The sequence below is a fragment of the Leptinotarsa decemlineata genome, unplaced genomic scaffold (genome assembly GCF_025532065.1).
Source record: "Leptinotarsa decemlineata unplaced genomic scaffold, Ldec_3_MD MMD2_tig00026374_RagTag_RagTag, whole genome shotgun sequence".
NCBI lineage: Eukaryota > Metazoa > Arthropoda > Insecta > Coleoptera > Chrysomelidae > Leptinotarsa > Leptinotarsa decemlineata.
Window position 1 is genome coordinate 4,630,247 of NW_027412710.1, and position 21,440 is coordinate 4,651,686.

The window sequence follows — 21,440 nt, forward strand, 5'->3', positions numbered from 1 at the left end:
CAGATGTTTCCCATTTAGTGGTTCTCTTTACCAATACGTCTAAGGAAGGCAATTCGTTGTGGACTTCTTTCTCCATTGTGAAAGTGATGAAAGGACTCACGTTTTTGATGTGCCTCAGGAAAGTGTCTAGTTCTGCATTCCCATGGTTCCATATAATGAAGGTGTCTTCTACGTATCTCAACCAAACTCGGGAATTCTTGTGGGCTTCTTCAATGGCCAGAGTTTCAAAGCCCTCCATATATATATATATATATATATATATATATATATATATATATATACAGGCTGATTCACGGTGGATGGCACATTAGACGTTTCTGGTGAACCAGACAACGGATCACTTTGAAAATTTAATGGAGGGCATATTCGGACATTCTCTAGCCAACTAAAATATTTTCGACAATGCGGTGTTGCCGCTTCTATTAGAAAGCAGTAGCAACTTTGATTTTTCAAATGGAACACTCTGTATATAATATTATTTTTGGAATCTCCAACAATTGCCCGACAACTTTTTTTGATATTTCCCTATACCTATCTGTTACCGTTTTCGAAATAAAAATTAATTTCAATTTTTTTCTTCGAAAATCATGACTTCTAAAAATGCCGATATCTTTTAGTTAAGAAGTACTATGATATCGAAATTTGGTTTGGAGTTAGGTGATACTTGGACACTTCCCACACGTCAGCCTAATCTCCGTTACTTCAATACAGGGTGGTAAAAATACAGTTTTTTCGTTTGCTTGAAAAAGTTGCTGAAATTTGATTATTTTGAATGGAACACCCTGTATATTATTGAAAATTCGGAAAGCTACTGAAATTTGCTTTCTTTCTATGTATATCATACCTATAACTAACTAGTCAAGTTTCGGACTTAGGAACATTTATTTGTGAAAATGTCTCTTCAGAATGGTATTTCCATTCGGTATTTGGTAAGCAGGCCATGATTACTATTTGACAGTAGCGTTGTGACATTCTCCTAATAATATCGATATTTTCGTCACTTTAGAAGTTGCAAATACCTTCAAAACGATGGAACAAAACTATTCAAACGAAGTTCTTATGAATTTGTTTATTATTTTTGGACAGTGTGACAAAATTATCAGCAGAACATGTAGAAAGTTCAATGAAATGTATCCGAATCTACCGCCAATGAACCCCAAGAAATTTATACGAATTCAGAACAATTTCAATGCATTTGGATCAACTTAAAAAGCACCAAGAAACTTGCCTCGACCCGTAACTTTCGAAGACAACCAGATTAATGTCTTAGCATATTTTCACGCATTTCCCGAGTCATCGATAAGAAGTGCTGAAGAAGATTTGGGTATAAAATATTCATCGGTTCAAAGAATCTTGCGAAGACATAAAATGCATGATTATAAATTCACCAAAATTCAAGCAATGAAGCCTCAAGATCCTCAACAGAGAGTAGAATTTTGTGAAATGTTGTTGACACGCATTCAAGAAGATCCACTTATTTTAAATAAAATTATTTGGACTGATGAATCGAAATTTTCGAGAGAAGGGATTTTCAATAGAAAAAATCGTCATTATTGGTCCAGTGAAAATTCTCACGTCACAAAAGAAGCCGGATTTCAAGAAAAATTTAGTTTTAATGTCTTCTGCATGTTGATGGACAACAAATTGAGGTACGTGATATACGAGGAGTCATTAACATCCAGAAGCTACCTGAATATTTTGGAGAATACTGTAGACAGTTTCGTGGATAATCTGCCACTCGAAGATTATCGAAACTGTTGGTACCAACTAGACGGAGCTCCTGCACATTGCACAAGAGAAGTGAGCGCAGAACTGGATAGACTATTTGACGATCGGTGGATGAGGCGCTTGGGACCATGGAATTGGCCAGCAAGATCACCCGATCTTAATCCATTAGATTTTTATCTGTGGGGAATGTTTAAAGAAAAAGTTTACAAAATACCCGTGCGTTCGAGAGATGAATTGTTAGAAAGGATTGCCCAAACATTTGAAGATTTGGATCCCAATGAAATCAGATCTGCCACCACGAAAGCAGTCAACACCCGCATTTTAAAGTGCTTGGAAGTGAACGGCAAGCGATTCGAACATATTTTGAAATATTCCACATGATTGTTTTACTTTTTTATAATTATTCATATCAATATTTCCAATTTCAAGTTTCTTGGTGCTTTTTTAAAGTTTATCCAAACATATTGAAATTGTTCTGAATTCGTATAAATTTCTTGAGGTTCATTGGCGGTAGATTCGGATACATTTCATTGAACTTTCTACATGTTCTGCTGATAATTTTGTCACACTGTCCAAAAATAATAAACAAATTCATAAGAACTTCGTTTGAATAGTTTTGTTCCATCGTTTTGAAGGTATTTGCAACTTCTGAAGTGACGAAAATGTCTATATTATTAGGAGAATGTCACAACGCTACTGTCAAATAGTAATCATGGCCTGCTTACCAAATACCGAATGGAAATACCATTCTGAAGGGACATTTTCACAAATAAATGTTCATAAGGCCGAAACTTGACTAGTTAGGTATAGGTATGATATACATAGAAAAAAAGCAAATTTCAGCAGCTTTCCGAATTTTCAATAATATACAGGGTGTTCTATTCAAAATAATCAAATTTCAGCAACTTTTTCAAGCAAACGAAAAAACTGTATTTTTTTACCACCCTGTATTGAAGTAACGGAGATTAGGCTGACGTGTGGGAATTGTCCAAGTATCACCTAACTCCAAACCAAATTTCGATATCATAGTACTTCTTAACTAAAAGATATCGACATTTTTAGAAGTCATGATTTTCGAAGAAAAAAATTGAAATTAATTTTTATTTCGAAAACGGTAACAGATAGGTATAGGGAAATATCAAGAAAAGTTGTCGGGCAATTGTTGGAGATTCCAAAAATAATATTATATACAGAGTGTTCCATTCGAAATTTTAAGTTCTCTGGTGGGGGGAAATAATGTTTGTTCTGTATGGCGTGTGTTGCAAGGTTTGATTTATATACTGTTGGATTTATGTATGCCTTTTTGTGCTCAGTGTACATTTGGATCAGTTTTTTCTTGGTTTGGCCGATATAGAATTTGTTGCAGTCCGAGCATTGTATACTGTATATTCCGTTCTGGTCTTTGTCTTCTTCTTTTTCATAGTTGTTTATTTTTTTTTGTATTATCTTCGTGTTCGGCTTGTATGTGATGTTGATGTTCAGTGGTTTGAAGATGTTTGTTAGTTTTTTCACCCCCTGAGATGGCATGGAAAACTAGGACGTGAAGTTGTTTTCGTCGAATAGATCATCAGGAATAACATATCTCAATTTTGTAGGTGTACAAAGTCGATTTTTCATGTTACGAAATTTTGTAATATTTTCACCTCATTTTCACCTTCTCAAACGGCCTGGAAAACTATGACGTGAAGATTTCTCTGTCGAATAACATGTCTCGTTGGTTTACTGACTTCAAACGTGGTCTTATAGACATCGATGATGCAAAATGCAGAGTGGACGACCAAATGAGGCAGTAACGCCAGAAAACATAAAAAAATTCACAAAATCGTTTTGTATGATCGAGAAGTGAAGCTGCGTGAGTTAGCTAACATTGTGACGATATCAAAAGAACGTGTTGGCTTTATATTGCATGAGCATTCGACTATGAGAAAGCTCTGTTCCAAGTGCGCGAGCTCACTGTTGACTAACAACAAGAACGTCTTGATGATTCTGAACAGTGTTTGGCCATGTTCAAACATAACAAACCAGAAAATTTTTGGACACATGGTATGGGTGTTCAGCGAATCATTCTCTGGAATTCTTACTTTCTCTCTGTAGCAAACGCCCAAATCCATTGTGTTGTCTTCCAACCTATCACTTCCTTGTTGACCAATTTCAAAGACACACTCTGTAACATCATAAATGTTCTAATTTGAATATATAAACACCAAGTTTGCATGACACTAATGACGATATTTTTTTCAGTGTTAACGAGCGTGCGGTACCTTCAGAGTAAATCAAGTCAACCGTTTAGTTATTAATAACTATCGAAGCAACATTGGACCTTTTAGATAATAAATAAAAAGGGATTTTCACAAATCTCGCGGATTAACACCTTCAATGGATAGTGAGTGCATGGAAATGGACCTCTCCACAAGACAGAGGGACACTGCGCCACAGGACCATGCAAGCAAGATGAGAGCGGCAAAATCCGTTTTCTCCATCAGGAGCCTTGTGGATTTGGGAGAAGTCAGCGGAAATATGGAGAGGATTGAAAATGGGCCTAATGGTGAGTAAAGTTGAATATTTTACTTGAGATATGATCATCCCAACTAGCAATTTCGTATTTTATAATAGTTGCGGAAACGTTTCGGAGAAATAAATTATAAAACTGCATTTCTCCCAGAAATGTTTTCAATATGTTTATAAAACTGCTATAAATAGGAAATTGGCACCGTTTTATAAAACATTATAGTTATTATCAATATTTTGTAAGGCCTTTTACAAACACTACAAAACAGTTTTATAAACATTTTGGCAGTTACTATAAAATTTGTCTAACGCTCTTAAAAAGTAGTTTTGTAAAGACTTCCCTTACTGCACTTTTGCAACATATTTAAGCGATACTTATAAAATAATCAGAAGACAATTTTATAAGAGTTTTTTAGTAGTTCCAAGTAGGCCTTATAAAATATAATACAGCCGAAAACGATAACAATAAAATAAAAAAGTGTTTAAAATGTTTTCTTGAAGACGCAAGAAATAATTTTGTATTGGACACTAGGAAAATATAATAGATATGTCACCAACTGAAAACTAACAAATAGAAAGGTTGAAGCCATTTTGAAATTTCACTTCTGCACTCATAAAACTGTTAAAGACATTGTTTATGTTTCGAAGATTGATATTTTTACTGCAAATGAAATTTTATTGACAAATATATAGCCTATTATTAGCAAAATTTAAGCGCGCCACTCATTTATAAATGTACCAAAAAATTAAAAAAAAATATTTGTTACAAATAGAGTATTCGAACCCACCACAAAAATTAATCATACGTCAATTAGTCAACATCCCAACATCAAAGCCATTTACACGAACGAATACCTATGGATACGAACACTGTCACGAATTAATTATAGAAAGCGGGTAGCGAACCTATACAATGGAATTTGAACGCGAACGCATACGCTCAAATCACAAAATTATCGGAAATCAAGATACTCCCAAATGGATAAAGTGCCGTGAATCACCTTGTATGGTTTAGCTGCTAAAATTGAACTCCCATCCAACCATAACAACTCATTTCTATATGAAATATTTTTTCGAAACACAACTAAGCATCCCGTTATTTTGATGTTTTTTTTTACACAGAATACTAAGAATACGGCCCTATTAATATTTGTTTGGCTTTCTGCTCCGCTGTGGCTCTGCTGTCGGTACACAACTATTGTGATTGTTTATAAGTTAGTTGGCAACATTTTTGCTAATAAATGACACTTTGGTGACTCGCATAATACAAATTACTTATATTCATTACAGATTACCTTTTTTATGATAAATATTCGTTGTATAATGCTAAATACATGTTATATTAGACATAACCTATATGAATGCGGATTAAATATTGTTGATATTTAATTTGTCGTGCGTTTAGTGGAAATGACGGGTAAGTTTTTGATGTCAGAATATATCTTTCAATCAGCTTCAATAATTGACCAGATATTTGATAATTCAGGCCTATATTTTCAGTTGATAGTTTTGTTCATCATAGTTCCGTCGTCATGGGTAAATAATAACCAACCCTCATGACCAAAAATTGATGCTGATAAGCTAATACGAAACCACAATTCTATGCCCGAAGCCAGTTGGTTTACAATGATTTATAAACTTAAACAAAGTCATTTGATGACCTACCAAATTGCTGAAGAAGAACTATTAGAACGAATGCTGCAGAATGACGATACAGAACAAGAAAAAATTATCAATTCTATGCAACCCAAAAAGCAAGCAGGGTTATTTTCATCCGAACAAGTTGTCACAAAAAGTGTGAAAAAGCTAGAGTTTTGTATCTTTTATGGGACACCGTCTATATGACAGTAGTTATTAGTTATTAGGAGTTACTTCTGAATACTGTCTGTGAAGCATACCTTGCTGTACCTGAATTTGTCATCTTTTAAAGAGTTGTAACACGAAACTGCTTCACTCAGAACAAAATATCCAGGTTTCCTAAATAGATAACTAAAAACTGAAACTTGAAAGTGCAAACCCTTTGTATTTTACAGTCTTCCAAATTGTGAATAATAAGGTTGAGTTACTAAATCCAATGCCTTCAAAATATTGAATTTACTTATCTGGTACCTATATTCAATAAAAATCAAATATTCAGACGTTGCTGAAGAACTAATTTCCACCACGACATCGATGGTGCCCCACTTGAATAACTTAACAAAAATATTCTTATTAAATACAACTAAAATTCTTAAGAATTTTCCAAAGCTGTGATTAGGAATCGATGTCAGCTGGTTGTTCTTAAATGCTGCATTTTATTCTTGGTGGCAGCAAATATATATTAGCAAAAGCAATTTGATTTTATAACAGTTATATTAGTGTTTTTGAATTGTAGTAAATATACCATACTATAAAATAGTTGGGAAATTATCACTGAAGTGACAATATGGTAATGAAAATGAAATTGTGTCTGAAAGCATAAAATGATTTCATTAAAGTTACAGGAAACAGTTATAAAATAAGCTTGAAATAGTTTTATAACTATCATAAAAATCTCGCAGAAAAGTGTTATAAAACTGCCACATAACAATTCACTTTTATAGGAAAATAAGTTTTATAAGTTAGTTGTAAAAACGTTTCTGTGATAATTTCCTGACTATTTTATAATTGTTTTTTAATTTTACTTCATAAACGTTTCTATGACAAATTTATAAAACACTTTTATTGCCTACAACTGTATTGTGTTCACCGATCATCTAATACAATCAATAAGCATTTTGGAAGTAATTATAAAATACTAATAAAATAAAACTGTTGCAACACCATGGAATTATAAAACAACTTCGCTGGTTGGGATAACTTCCATCTATTGCCAATTGATAATGACTGCTGTGAATACTTTACTTAGCCGTATCGGGTCCTTGATCTGAACTATCGTGTATAAGGATACGACGTTGAAGCTCACTAGTATATCTTCAGGACCTAACTTCATCTCTCTACTCTTTTCGATTAAGTGTCCCGAGTCCTTAACTCTGTATTTCCTATAAATGGCTGCTGTAGAGTCGTCAAGTATTTGGCTAGCTCATAAGTTGGTGAAACTATCGCCATAAAGACCTGATTAACAGAGAAGAAGATTCGTTTTTCTTAAAATCCCGTGGGTCTGGTCACGACTAAGTCTTTTATATGTCGCCGGATCGAGTAAGGCGAAAATTTTCACATGCAGTTCTTGGTGTCCATCACGACAGTGGCATTTCCTTTGTCAGCAGATGGTACCAACATATTCTTAGCTCTGTTGAGATCTTTCAGCGCCTCTCGTTCCCATCGTATTGTGTTGACTTCGAGTGGTTGCGCACGCATTCAAATCCTCGACTCATAAAAGATCAGATTTGATTTCATTTTTGTCACGAATGTAGGCAGCATAGGTATGCATTTGAAAATTATTTAGAAAAATCAGAGGTGTAAATAATAAATAGGAGAGGTGCAAGTGTAGAGCCCTGAGGTGCATCTTGTATTACGTTTAGTTTTAATCTACCTGAATGTGCCATCGGTAATATTAGAAAGAGCACTTGTGGTACCATAATTTTGTCTAAAGCCAGACTGTGTGATGGAGAGAATACGGTTATTATTGACAAAAATATATGTTTTTTTCATAAAATGCTTTTTCGAGATGGTAAAATATTAATACGCCTCAAGTGATTGAATGTTTCTGATTTGGATATTTCGATTTCTTATAAAAATTGGGATAAATTCCATTTTTCATGTGTCCATTTTCTATGTCTCATTAAAAAAATAGTTTTCCATCAAAAACTACACTGGTCTGCAGTGGTTTTGTTGCCCTAGATATAAGATTGATTTTGAGCGTATTTATACTCGCAATTCATGAAATTATCAATGGTTTTGTAGGATTTGCTCTCGTTTTCTTTTAAATATTTATTTTCATTTTACATTACAAAAATTCGAAAACAAGAAACAAAATAACAGATATATTTATAATCTCAGTTTAATTTGGAAAAAAATATGATACTTTGAAGTAAATAGAGAGGGAAATTTCGAAAACATGTTATATTTCCATGAAACGCCTTTTAAGAGCTTTTTTTTTATAATTTTTCAGAGGACAATCTCTTTTTAAAGACCAGCACTAATCAGCCATCATGTGACAATCCCATCGACCCTTATATCTTTCTTCCATCACTTTTAGATCCTGGTGGAACCGCTCTCCCTGCTCCTCACTATAATTTCCTGAATTATCTGGAAATTTATCCAAATGGTTGCGAAGATAGTGTAACTTGATACTCATATTTGCTCCTAGAATCTGAAAGTTTGTCAGCATATTTTGTACAATTTCTTCATAATTTGGTGCTTTATGGTTACCTAGGAAATTTTTGACTACTAACACAAAAATTTCCCAAGCTTTACTTTCCGGAACAGTCATAACTTTAATAAAATCAGTGTCTTTCATCAATTGCCGTATTTGAGGACCATCAAATATTCCACCTTTCAACTTTTCCATACTAACTTTTGGAAATTTTCTACAAATATATTAAAAACAATCTCCTTCCTTGTCCAAAGCTTTTACGGATTGCTTTATCATTCCTAACTTAATATGCAATGGTGGAAGTATAATTTTGTCTCTGCTCACCAACGGCTCTCTTAATACATTAGCTTTACCGACAGTTAAAGAATTTCTTTCAGGCCAAACATCTTGTTCCCAATGACTTTGCTTTGCTCTACTGTCCCACATACAAATGAAGCAAGGGTATTTCGTGTATCCACTTTGTTGACCAAGTAAAAAATTAACCATTTTTAAATCCACACAGATCGACGATTGATGCTCCGAGTAATTGATTTTTTCTAAAATTAATTTGACATTATCGTATTCTTCTTTGAGTTTTGTTGAATGGGCAATTGGAATTGATGCAAATTTATTTCCATTATGCAGTAAGACGCATTTTAAACTTCTTTTACAGCTATCAATAAAAAGACGCCACTCAGTAGGTTTGTATTCTTTCAAACCCATGTTCAGAAGCAGCTTCGCAATATTATTACAGTATACCAATCCTTCATTTTCATCAAAAAATTGTAATAGCTCACTTTCTCGCGTTTTGTACGTTGTGATTGTAACTGTCGGTGCCAATAAATTTTTTTCTTTCAATCTTGAAGCTAACAGTTCTGATCCTTGTTTTGATAAGTTTAGATCACGTATTAAATCACTGAGTTCATTTTGAGAAAACAACTTTGGCGTAGATGTTTCACCCTCCCATTCACTTCCACTGGTAGACTGATTCGATTTCTGTAAATTTGGCAATATCATTGTTTCTGAGGGCATGTGAATCACTTTTGAAACATAAATAGGCCGAGGGAGATTTTCACTGTGTAAAACAGGACATTTTGTAGACTGTAAGTCTGGATATCTCCACGTTTGATTTCGATTAAAACCTTTAGCATCTACTACGCAAAAGTAACAATCATCGAAATGATTCTTAAGCTCCATCCAGATCATAGGAATACCAAAGTCTAATCCAGAACGTTCTCATTTTTTCCACAACCGCAAAGACTCAACGCAAGACTTGCAAACTTTATTAGGAACCAATGATTCATCTAATTTGTCGGACACTCAACAATTGAAACAAAATATCAAGATATAACAACTTATCCAGATTTCCGTGTTAGTACTTGAATATTATCAAATAACTGAGTTCTCAGCTGTTTTGCAGAGCAAGGAGCCCGAGAAGTGGGGATCACGTGATGTTTTTTCCGCGCAAAGAAGTTGCGTAGAAGCCTAATCATGACTGAGAAAATATTTTTTTTTACTAACAAGCCGATTATTATTAAAAATACAAGATACGTGAAAATCATAAAAAATAGAGCACATTCAGTACTTTCATAAATATATTCGTGATTTAGGCACTCGAAAACATAAAAAATTGCAAAAATATCCAGGGCAACACAAAAAAAAATTTGTAGAGCTTTGCTATTGATATCTCATCGATTTCTTCCAAATATTGGGATAAATTCCATTTTCTATGTGTCCATTTTCTATGTATCATTAAAAAATAGTTTTCCATAAAAAACTATTGATATCTCATTTGAAAAAGTAAGTTTTTCACACGTAAAAAGTGCTTAGGAAATTTTTTCATAGAGACAAGAAATTTTTGACAGACAAAAAGTTACAGCAACTTTTTGAAAATGCATATCGACATGCGTTTTTCACCAATGAGCTTTTCATAAAATTTGACCCCAGACCCCATCAATTTTTATCTATCTAGTTTGAAAACAGGAGTTGAACTTTAAAAGTGTCCAATTTGCCCCACTTTGTTCATGCTTGCGTGCTTGAGTAATTATGAATATTTTTGAGTGCCCCCAAAATCATTCTGTCAACTCAAACTGCCAAATGTTTTCATAAAAACTTCAGATTATAGGAATTATTTCAAATATTCAATCCATTACTTTACATTGGAATGATCTACAATCTACATTATTGAAATCAGTTGGAAAACTTTTTTATTTTTCTCAAAATTAGGTATAATTGATAAACGTACAAACTGATTATTAACCTACTCTTATTACAATTAAGTTTTTTGTAATTGAGCAAATATTTATGTTAACATGATTTACGTTTCGAAATCGTAGATCGATAATTTATTTATGAATAATTAATATGTTTTCAATCAAATTTTTTATAATCACTATTATACTATTTAACTTATTTTTTCGCTGAACATCGTTTCAATAATAACCAATGATTGATTGACATATTTTTTCACAATTATTTATAACGTAAATAATTCAGAATTTGTACAAAACTTTTGCCTCGACTGTAGAAATTTTCATTTGATGATTTGTGAATAAAGTAATTAATAATTCTGATGTTGAATAGAATTTTTTCATTAAATTATCATATTCATCTTACAATATTATATCAAGTATTTATGTTTGTTTGAAAATTAATTAAACTTGACCCTATATATTGTTTCCGAAAGTTGAAATTCTCGAAATCATCATAGTGATGTTGACCAACTATTCCTACAAAAATCCACTTAATTGCTGTAGACATGGTGAATTAAAAAAATATTGTCTGCAAAATACGTTTTTCTGGAATAACTTGGCAGTGTCGCAATGGAAATTTGAAAACAAAAATTCCTGAGAGAGCTAAAAAAATATGGAATTAAATGACGTATGTATATACTGAGTGTTTTATTTGAAAAGATATAACTTCGGTTGGCCATGCTCGGCTAAATCGCCCAGTATGCGATGAAATTATGTTGAAGAATAGTATTTATCGATATAACTGCAAAAAAATGAGCAGTTCGAAAAATTGTTTTCCCTGTTAGCAATGGACCGAGGGAATCTTGTTGATCCACCTTGTACTGTTACGTAACAATTTTCGGGAATACAGTTGATCAAAAAAACACTTTTTTAGTCCTTCAATAAACATCAACAGATATCGTCTACCAGAGTTACACTTTTCATTAGGATCAATCGAAGCGCGACAAAACTAATTATCTCACTGTGCTTGGCAGCTGCTTCAATTTACTAAAGTATATTGCTTTCCTTGAAAATGAAATGTATTGTTCGACTGTTGAGGATGAACGGTTTTCACAATTCAATATAATTACATGGGTAAGGGACATGCGTTAGTGTATTTTTTATAGTTTTCATTTTATAGGCAAATTCTATTCCGCTCTAGAAGATTAAATTGCAATTTTCGATACTTCCGTTTATACAGGGTGATTCAAAAGTACTTTGACAAACTTCAGGAGGTGATTCCTCACAATATTCTAATATGAATTGTCCAAATAAATAAATGTCCGGAAACGCTTCGTTTCCAAGAAACAGGATGTTGAAGTTTTATTTTTATTTTCGTTTTTCTCAAATAACTTTTGAAATACTGAACTTAATTGAACGAAACTTGGTAATAGGAGGTTTTTGAGGTGTCGAATTCGAACCTGATGTTCTTATTGCTCTTACTCGTAGGGGGCGCCACCTACATGTCTTTTTCTTTTTTAAAGATTCATAACTTTTTTGGGCGTACTTCTAGCACATTTTTCAGTAAAAAAATCGATTCCTCTATCATATCTACGTAAATAAGCTGTTCTTGTTACTAGTCGCTGTAAGCAACCGTTTTCTAAATATTTGGACTTGAAAATTTCAAGTCGATTATTTGATAATCGATGCATGTTGAAGTTATTACGAATATTTTGCATTTTTCACAAGAATGCTTTGGAAATAAATTTGACGTTTGTGAGTAGTTTTGGTAATTACATATTTTGTGACCGGTAGACGTTTTGTTGAAGTTTCCGTAAGTAGAAGTAGAAAACACTTATTTTGAAAAAATGGATTATTTAAACAATAATGCTCATTTAGTCGATATGCATTTCCTTTATGGCCTTGCGGATGGCAATGCGCGCGAAGCAAGACGTATTTACCAGGAGCGATTTCCTAATCGAGTACTGCCTTCAGCTCCAACATTTGCTAGTCTCCACTGTCGTTAGGCAGAAACAGGAAGCTTCAAGAGGGCAGCTGATATTATTGGAAGACCACGAGCAGTCCGAACCCCAGAATTGAAAGAAGCTGTTTCGAATGCTCTCGAGGAGAATCCAGAAACAAGCACAAGAGTAATTGCTGAAGCTGTCAATTCTACTCAGTCCACAGTTTGAAGAATTATCCACGATCAACAGTTTTATCCATACCATATTCAAAGGGTACAAGCTCTTTTGCCACGAGACTTTCCCCAACGCATTACTATGTATCAATGGTTTTTGAGAAAATTGGCTGGAAATCCTCAATATTTAAGATATGTACTCTTCACGGACGAGGCAAACTCCTCCCGAAATGCTATCACAAACTATCATAACAACCATGTTTGGGCTCTCGAAAATCCGCACGCAGTTAGTGAAAGGCATTATCAGTATCAATTTTCTGTAAATGTATGGGCGGCAATAATTGATAATTACTTGATAGGTCCTTTCTTTCTTCCGGTCCGACTGAATGGCGCAACTTACATTGCCAGGACTACTTCAGAATGTACCATTAGAAATTCGTATCCGCATGTGGTTTATGCATGATGGGGCTCCGGCCCATTTTAGCGTTGTAGCCAGGGAATTCCTTAACACAGTCTATCCAAATCGATGGATCGGTAGGGGTGTAGAAGAACCTAACCAGGCGTGGGCACCAAGGTCCCCAGATCTAAACCCGATAGATTTTTATTTTTGGGGGCATTTGAAGTCAATAGTTTATAAGACTCCAGTAGTGAACGAGGAAAATCTAAGAAACCGAATAGTAGACGCCTGTGAAACCGTGAAAATTCTGAATGATCCATGCACCAGACACTTCAAGGTCACATCGCCTTGATGTTACTAAACAACAAAAAAAAAGCAATCAATACGTCATAGTGGTGGGGGGAGTAACACAGTCCTCGGCCGTCTGCGTGTCACCATCGATAGCGAGGCTAGAGCAATGCGTTACGTCACAGCCTTCATCGTATCGACAGAGGTGACAATGTCGCCTTGTCCGCATGTAGACTTCTTCAAAGTCACCTTGTCGACATCGTGTGACGTATGTTGATGTCATTTCAGAATTGAAAGTGTCTTGCGACCTCTCCACCATCACAACTCGATATGTTGACAGATTGTGATACGAGCCAAGCAGTGGTCATTGGAACTTCAGAGAGTGTAGACGTGTGGACTCTCTGTCACGATAGGTACCATCCAAACTGATTAGGAAGGCAGTGGATCTTCGTGGTATGCAGACGTGTGTTTATTCTGTACAAACTGGTGCAGAGTACACATGAACGATAATGTCAAATCTTAACTTTACCGTGTATGTCAAATCCAAAACACTACTTCAATGTCGCCTTGTCCGCATGTAAAGACTTCTTCAAAGTCATCTTGTCGACATCGTGTGACGTATGTAGAGATCATTTCAATGTTGAAAGTGTAGTATGTAGACGTACCAACTTGGTGGGCTCACACCGATGGAACATTCATTACATGGTGGATCTTTGAAGTATGCAGACGTATGTTTGTACATGAACAAGCACTTGATGAAACCCTGTACCGTGCATTCACACACACACACACACAGAATTGTGTGTCACACAAACCAACCAAATGTAATTATGTCACACGCACACACACACAAAATCTCATATGAAAAAAAATCTGAATGATCCATGCACCAGACACTTCAAGGTCACATCGCCTTGATGTTACTAAACAACAAAAAAAGCAATTAATACGTCATAGTGGTGGTGGGAGTAACACAGTCCTTGGATGTCTGCGTGTCACCATCGATAGCGAGGCTAGAGCGATGCGTTACGTCACAGTCTTCAGCGTATCGAGAGAGGTGAGGGCAGACCGATGAATACGCATTACTCAGCCACACGTCGTGGAGTGAACATCTCGCTCTCTTACCGCTGAACGGTTGCAGCTGTCACACCACTAACTTGGTGGGCTCACACCGATGGACCATTCATTACTTGGAGGATCTTTGAAGTATGCAGACGTATGTTTATATACAGACATGCACATGATAAATCCTTTACCTTGCCTGCTGTGACGTCACACCGCTTGGTGGACTCACATCGATGGAAAATTCATTACTTGGAGGATCTTTGAAGTATGCAGACGTATGTTTGTATACACACACATGAAAAACCCTAACACACGCCCCAACCAAATGTAATTACGTCACACACAAAATCTCGAAAAATTCTGAATGGTCCATGCACCAGACACTTCAACTTGATGTCACTAAACACCAAAAAAAGCAATTAATACGTCATAGTGGTGGGGGGAGGCCGGGATTCGGCTGTATACATCTACTATTTTTGTTTTCAAATTGACCAATTTTTGATGTTTTGATCAGTTAACAGGCAAGGGGGTTTGTACAGAGACGTCATTTTGACTTCACCAAATGTCAAATGATTTTTTTTTATACTTTTCTTGAATTATGGGCTATAATTCTCACAGATGAGTAGCTACTTCTGACACCATGTTATAAGCCTTTTGAAACATCAATAAACGGGAACAAACTTTATTATCTTTCAGTATCTTTTGTACCTTCTGATTGTACCTCTATTCTTGTTATCTGCCGTCATGACAACCACTCTAGCTTACTATTTTTAATACAGGATAATGAACATACATATAACAGAGACAATATGGATCTTGATCTCCTAATATGCAAAGTTGAACTGAAACAAGTGTCTCACACGTTTATAGTAACAAGAAAGAAAATGCATAGAATTTGCATTCACAGGCAGAGATAATTGTGATTGGGCAGAAACTTTCATTGAAAGCATCATTCCTGCCCTTATTCCTGCTTCTATTTCTAACTGAAATCTCGAAAAATTCCCCTTTTTCAACGTACCAATACACAGTATTTTCTGGTGAATTCCTGCTGTAAAATAACCACTTCCTTGGCTAATACCACGACGGTATTTGAATTATATCCGACAGATAGACACTTTTGTCTAAGAGAAAGATATGTTTAATAGTAAAAGCTCTATTTCGAAAAACAAAGCTTCAAAAGCGGAGAAGGAGTATCACATATTCCAATACTCTAACAGAAGTCGAAATAACCCTGAAGACTGTATCGAGAAAAGACAACTCACCACTAGGTCAGCATCTTGTGTATATGCTAATGAGTTTTTGATTTCTCTATTGAATATGAAGTATTTCTCATGAAAATATTTCCATCGTCTAATATCTGTCACTTTTAAATAACATAAGAATCGATAGTTTAAAAAATTTTGACTTAAACGTCGAAAAATTAGTTTCCCTCTTAACGGGAGCTGAATTTTTATTCCATGCAACTTGCATAACAGATACTAGTGTCGCAAATAATTAATTATCGTAATGAATTTATTTATTACTTGGTAATGCGGGTACCCAGCTAAGCACAAAAAACAGTAATTAGTATATAATTGAAAAGATCGTTAATCATATTTCGATAAATGCGTTTAATAGTTCATACATTTCTTGTACAGCTACGTAACTATTTTTAATTATCATAAATATAGGAAACTTTGTTGTGAATAGCCATTATAATGCAAATTTTACACATCGACCACAATATATGAAACACACCATAACTGCCGATCACGGGAGATATGTAGTGGTATCTCTGTATACAGGCTGATTCACGGTGGATGGCACATTCGACGTTTCTGGTGAACCAGACAACGGATCACTTTGAAAATTTAATGGAGGGCATATTCGGACATTCTCTAGCCAACTAAAATATTTTCGACAATGTGGTGTTGCCGCTTCTATTAGAAAGCAGTAGCAACTTTGATTTTTCAAATGGAACACTCTGTATATAATATTATTTTTGGAATCTCCAACAATCGCCCGACAACTTTTCTTGATATTTCCCTATACCTATCTGTTACCGTTTTCGAAATAAAAATTAATTTCAATTTTTTTCTTCGAAATTCATAACTTCTAAAAATGCCGATATCTTTTAGTTAAGAAGTACTATGATATCGAAATTTGGTTTGGAGTTAAGTGATACTTGGACACTTCCCACACGTCAGCCTAATCTCCGTTACTTCAATACAGGGTGGTAAAAAATACAGTTTTTTCGTTTGCTTGAAAAAGTTGCTGAAATTTGATTATTTTAAATGGAACACCCTGTATATTATTGAAAATTCGGAAAGCTGCTGAAATTTGCTTTCTTTCTATGTATATCATACCTATACCTAACTAGTCAAGTTTCGGACTTATGAACATTTATTTGTGAAAATGTCCCTTCAGAATGGTATTTCCATTCGGTATTTGGTAAGCAGGCCATGATTACTATTTGACAGTAGCGTTGTGACATTCTCCTAATAATATCGACATTTTCGTCACTTTAGAAGTTGCAAATACCTTCAAAACGATGGAACAAAACTATTCAAACGAAGTTCTTATGAATTTGTTTATTATTTTTGGACAGTGTGACAAAATTATCAGCAGAACATGTAGAAAGTTCAATGAAATGTATCCGAATCTACCGCCAATGAACCTCAAGAAATTTATACGAATTCAGAACAATTTCAATATGTTTGGATAAACGTTAAAAAAGCACCAAGAAACTTGAAATTGGAAATATTGATATGAATAATTATAAAAAAGTAAAACAATCATGTGGAATATTTCAAAATATGTTCGAATCGCTGGCCGTTCACTTCCAAGCACTTTAAAATGCGGGTGTTGACTGCTTTCGTGGTGGCAGATCTGATTTCATTGGGATCCAAATCTTCAAATGTTTGGGCAATCCTTTCTAACAATTCATCTCTCGAACGCACGGTTATTTTGTAAACTTTTTCTTTAAACATTCCCCACAGATAAAAATCTAATGAATTAAGATCGGGTGATCTTGCTGGCCAATTCCATGGTCCCAAGCGCCTCATCCACCGATCGTCAAATAGTCTATCCAGTTCTGCGCTCACTTCTCTTGTGCAATGTGCAGGAGCTCCGTCTAGTTGGTACCAACAGTTTCGATAATCTTCGAGTGGCAGATTATCCACGAAACTGTCTACAGTATTCTCCAAAATATTCAGGTAGCTTCTGGATGTTAATGACTCCTCGTATATCACGTACCTCAATTTGTTGTCCATCAACATGCAGAAGACATTAAAACTAAATTTTTCTTGAAATCCGGCTTCTTTTGTGACGTGAGGATTTTCACTGGACCAATAATGACGATTTTTTCTATTGAAAATCCCTTCTCTCGAAAATTTCGATTCATCAGTCCAAATAATTTTATTTAAAAAAAGTGGATCTTCTTGAATGCGTGTCAACAACATTTCACAAAATTCTACTCTCTGTTGAGGATCTTGAGGCTTCATTGCTTGAATTTTGGTGAATTTATAATCATGCATTTTATGTCTTCGCAAGATTCTTTGAACCGATGAATATTTTATACCCAAATCTTCTTCAGCACTTCTTATCGATGACTCGGGAAATGCGTGAAAATATGCTAAGACATTAATCTGGTTGTCTTCGAAAGTTACGGGTCGAGGCAAGTTTCCTGGTGCTTTTAAAGTTGATCCAAATGCATTGAAATTGTTCTTGATTCGTATAAATTTCTTGAGGTTCATTGGCGGTAGATTCGGATACATTTCATTGAACTTTCTACATGTTCTGCTGATAATTTTGTCACACTGTCCAAAAATAATGAACAAATTCATAAGAACTTCGTTTGAATAGTTTTGTTCCATCGTTTTGAAGGTATTTGCAACTTCTGAAGTGACGAAAATGTCGATATTATTAGGAGAATGTCACAACGCTACTGTCAAATAGTAATCATGGCCTGCTTACCAAATACCGAATGGAAATACCATTCACAAATAAATGTTCATAAGTCCGAAACTTGACTAGTTAGGTATAGGTATGATATACATAGAAAGAAAGCAAATTTCAACAGCTTTCCGAATTTTCAATAATATACAGCGTGTTCCATTTAAAATAATCAAATTTCAGCAACTTTTTCAAGCAAACGAAAAAACTGTATTTTTTTACCACCCTGTATTGAAGTAACGGAGATTAGGCTGACGTGTGGGAAGTGTCCAAGTATCACCTAACTCCAAACCAAATTTCGATATCATAGTACTTCTCAACTAAAAGATATCGGCATTTTTAGAATTCATGATTTTCGAAGAAAAAAATTGAAATTAATTTTTATTTCGAAAACGGTAACAGATAGGTATAGGGAAATATCAAGAAAAGTTGTCGGGCAATTGTTGGAGATTCCAAAAATAATATTATATACAGAGTGTTCCATTTGAAAAATCAAAGTTGCTACTGCTTTCTAATAGAAGCGGCAACACCGCATTGTCGAAAATATTTTAGTTGGCTAGAGAATGTCCGAATATGCCCTCCATTAAATTTTCAAAGTGATCCGTTGTCTGGTTCACCAGAAACGTCTAATGTGCCATGCACCGTGAATCAGCCTGTATACTCTGGGTCACAAGATCCTTTTTTTGGAACTTCTGTCCAAGGGCACCAAAAATTGAGAATTTAGAAGTCTTCAGATGATTGCACAGTGACTCTTCAGCCATCTCACCAATTCGTCTTTACACGAAACTATTGCTCAAAGGAATTTTTTGGATAATATCTGCCGTTGGTTACTGCGCTATACTGCCGTTTCTTTTTTTTTTGCTTGCGACATAATTTTGTTTTCAAAAATGCCGAAGTAAAGAATCGAGCAGTCTCGTTCTGGTCGTCGCCGAGTGAAAATCGGTCGTCCTTAACGTATATTGATATTAATAGTGAAAGAAGTGTTCTGTTTTTTTTTCTCGCTGGTAAGCTAGTTTCTTATCACCGAATATAAATCTCAGGCCCGTATTCAGGCATAAGGAATGCTAGTCGAGACCTATCAACCACTGTAGAAGAAATAATTCCCATCATGGATGATACTAACACGGAGAGCATCTCTGACTACCCAAAAAAAATCCGCAGCCTCCTCCAGAATCGGTGGAAAGCCTCATAGCACCAGCCAAGAGTTTTTTTGAAGGGGATGGCCCTCCTCCCATCCTAGATTTCAGTCAAATTACCAGCTTCCTAGAAAACTCATTTGGTTCATCTGACCTTATTAACATAGCAAGAACATATACGGATGATATTCATGGACTACTAGGCATCCTCACCAAAATGTACCCACTTTTGACAGCTCGCAATATTAAGGCAAGAATCACTAAACTTAAGAAAAAAATTCTGAAACGCCTGAACCAAGAACTGGAAACTAACTCCAACGTATCATTCTCTGAAGGTGACAGTGACCTGTCTCAAGACACCTACTGAAGTTCTTCTCCCTCAACTAGCAATTACTCTTCATTTTACAGTGGAACATTAATGGGTTATTCCCACATCTAGAGATGCTTCAGTTGAGCATGAAGAGCCTCGCATTTGTGATACCTGCAGTGTGACGATGAGTGTTGAACATTTCATCTCTGATTGCCCAGCTTTCAATGAAGAAAGAACATTTTTCGGATTACCAAGCGACGTCACCAATGCATTGGATGTTACGAACTTTACTTCCCTTTATAGTTTTTTGGAAAATGTTGGCATCTCTAACAAAATTGTACCTACTGTAACCTAACCTAACCCTAGTGGTTTGAATAAAAAAAAAAATAAAAAAAAAAGAATCGAGTATTAAGAATTTTTTAATGACATCACTCAGTTATCAACACCGCACGTACAGCACTTTACCTAGTTAGTCGCTAACTAAATTAACTTGTTTTCGTAATATCGTCGAATGACATTACTGGCTGCCTATATGCGGCAGCGGGCGGGCCTAGTACTTTCGAGAATGGAGACTAGAAACTTCTCGCTTCGCATTGAAGCTTTCCATCTATTGCCATCTATTGTACAAACTGTACAATAGATGGCGGTAATACAATACTGTACAGTTGTACAGGAAATAGTTACTGTCTAGTCCCCTAGACTATTCGGCCCATCTCGTTGCTAATTCGCAGTATGGTTTTCGCAAGAATAGAAATACAGTATCAGGAATACTAGATCTGACAATGAAAATAACTGAAAGCTTCGAAAGTTCTGAATATATAGCTGCAGTATTCTGTGATCTGAGTAAAGCATTTGACTGTGTTTCACATGGTCTACTTATTGAAAAACTGATAGTGTACAATTTCAGCTACGAAAGCATTGAACTAATAAAAAGTTATCTGTCCAATAGAGAACAAACAGTAGGAATAGGAAATGTGTTGTCAACAAGTAGATGCATTTCCCTATGAAGAAACATTTACCTCTTTCATCCTCTATGCTGATGACACAACCCTATTAACTACCTTCAAAACTATGACCAATGTTGTGAATAGATCGAGTGAAGCACAGACAAAAGCAGAAAAATGCAAATAAACTTTTTATTAACAAAAGTAAAACACAAAATATGATCTTTACATTAAAAAACACTAATGATTACGAAAACTCATTGAAAAGTGCGAAATTCCTAGGTGTGTATCTTGATCCAAAATTGAAGTGGAATGAACATATCAACTATACAGCAAAGAAATTACAAAAAAAAATTATATGTACTTAGAAACTTATCAATATGTGTATCTAATGTGACACTACGAGCTGCATATTTTGCTTTATGTCATTCACTCATAACTTATGCCATTATTGCATGGGGGCACGCTGCGGAAAGGCATAGAATTTTCAGGTTACAAAGAAAGGCAATTAGAATTATAGATGGAGTTTATTATAAAGATGATTGTAGAA

At 35.0% G+C, this 21,440-nt stretch overlaps 1 protein-coding gene across 1 annotated transcript in view; it reads left to right on the forward strand.

Annotated features, from left to right (window-relative positions):
- The window catches only part of Al (aristaless), a 310,346-nt gene that overhangs the window by 43,694 nt on the left and 245,212 nt on the right, over positions 1–21,440 (forward strand). The window contains exon 2 of the mRNA XM_074185431.1: positions 3,970–4,273. Within this exon, the coding sequence (XP_074041532.1) occupies positions 4,105–4,273 (169 nt within the window). The 5' untranslated portion in view covers positions 3,970–4,104. The remainder of the gene's footprint in view (positions 1–3,969; positions 4,274–21,440) is intronic.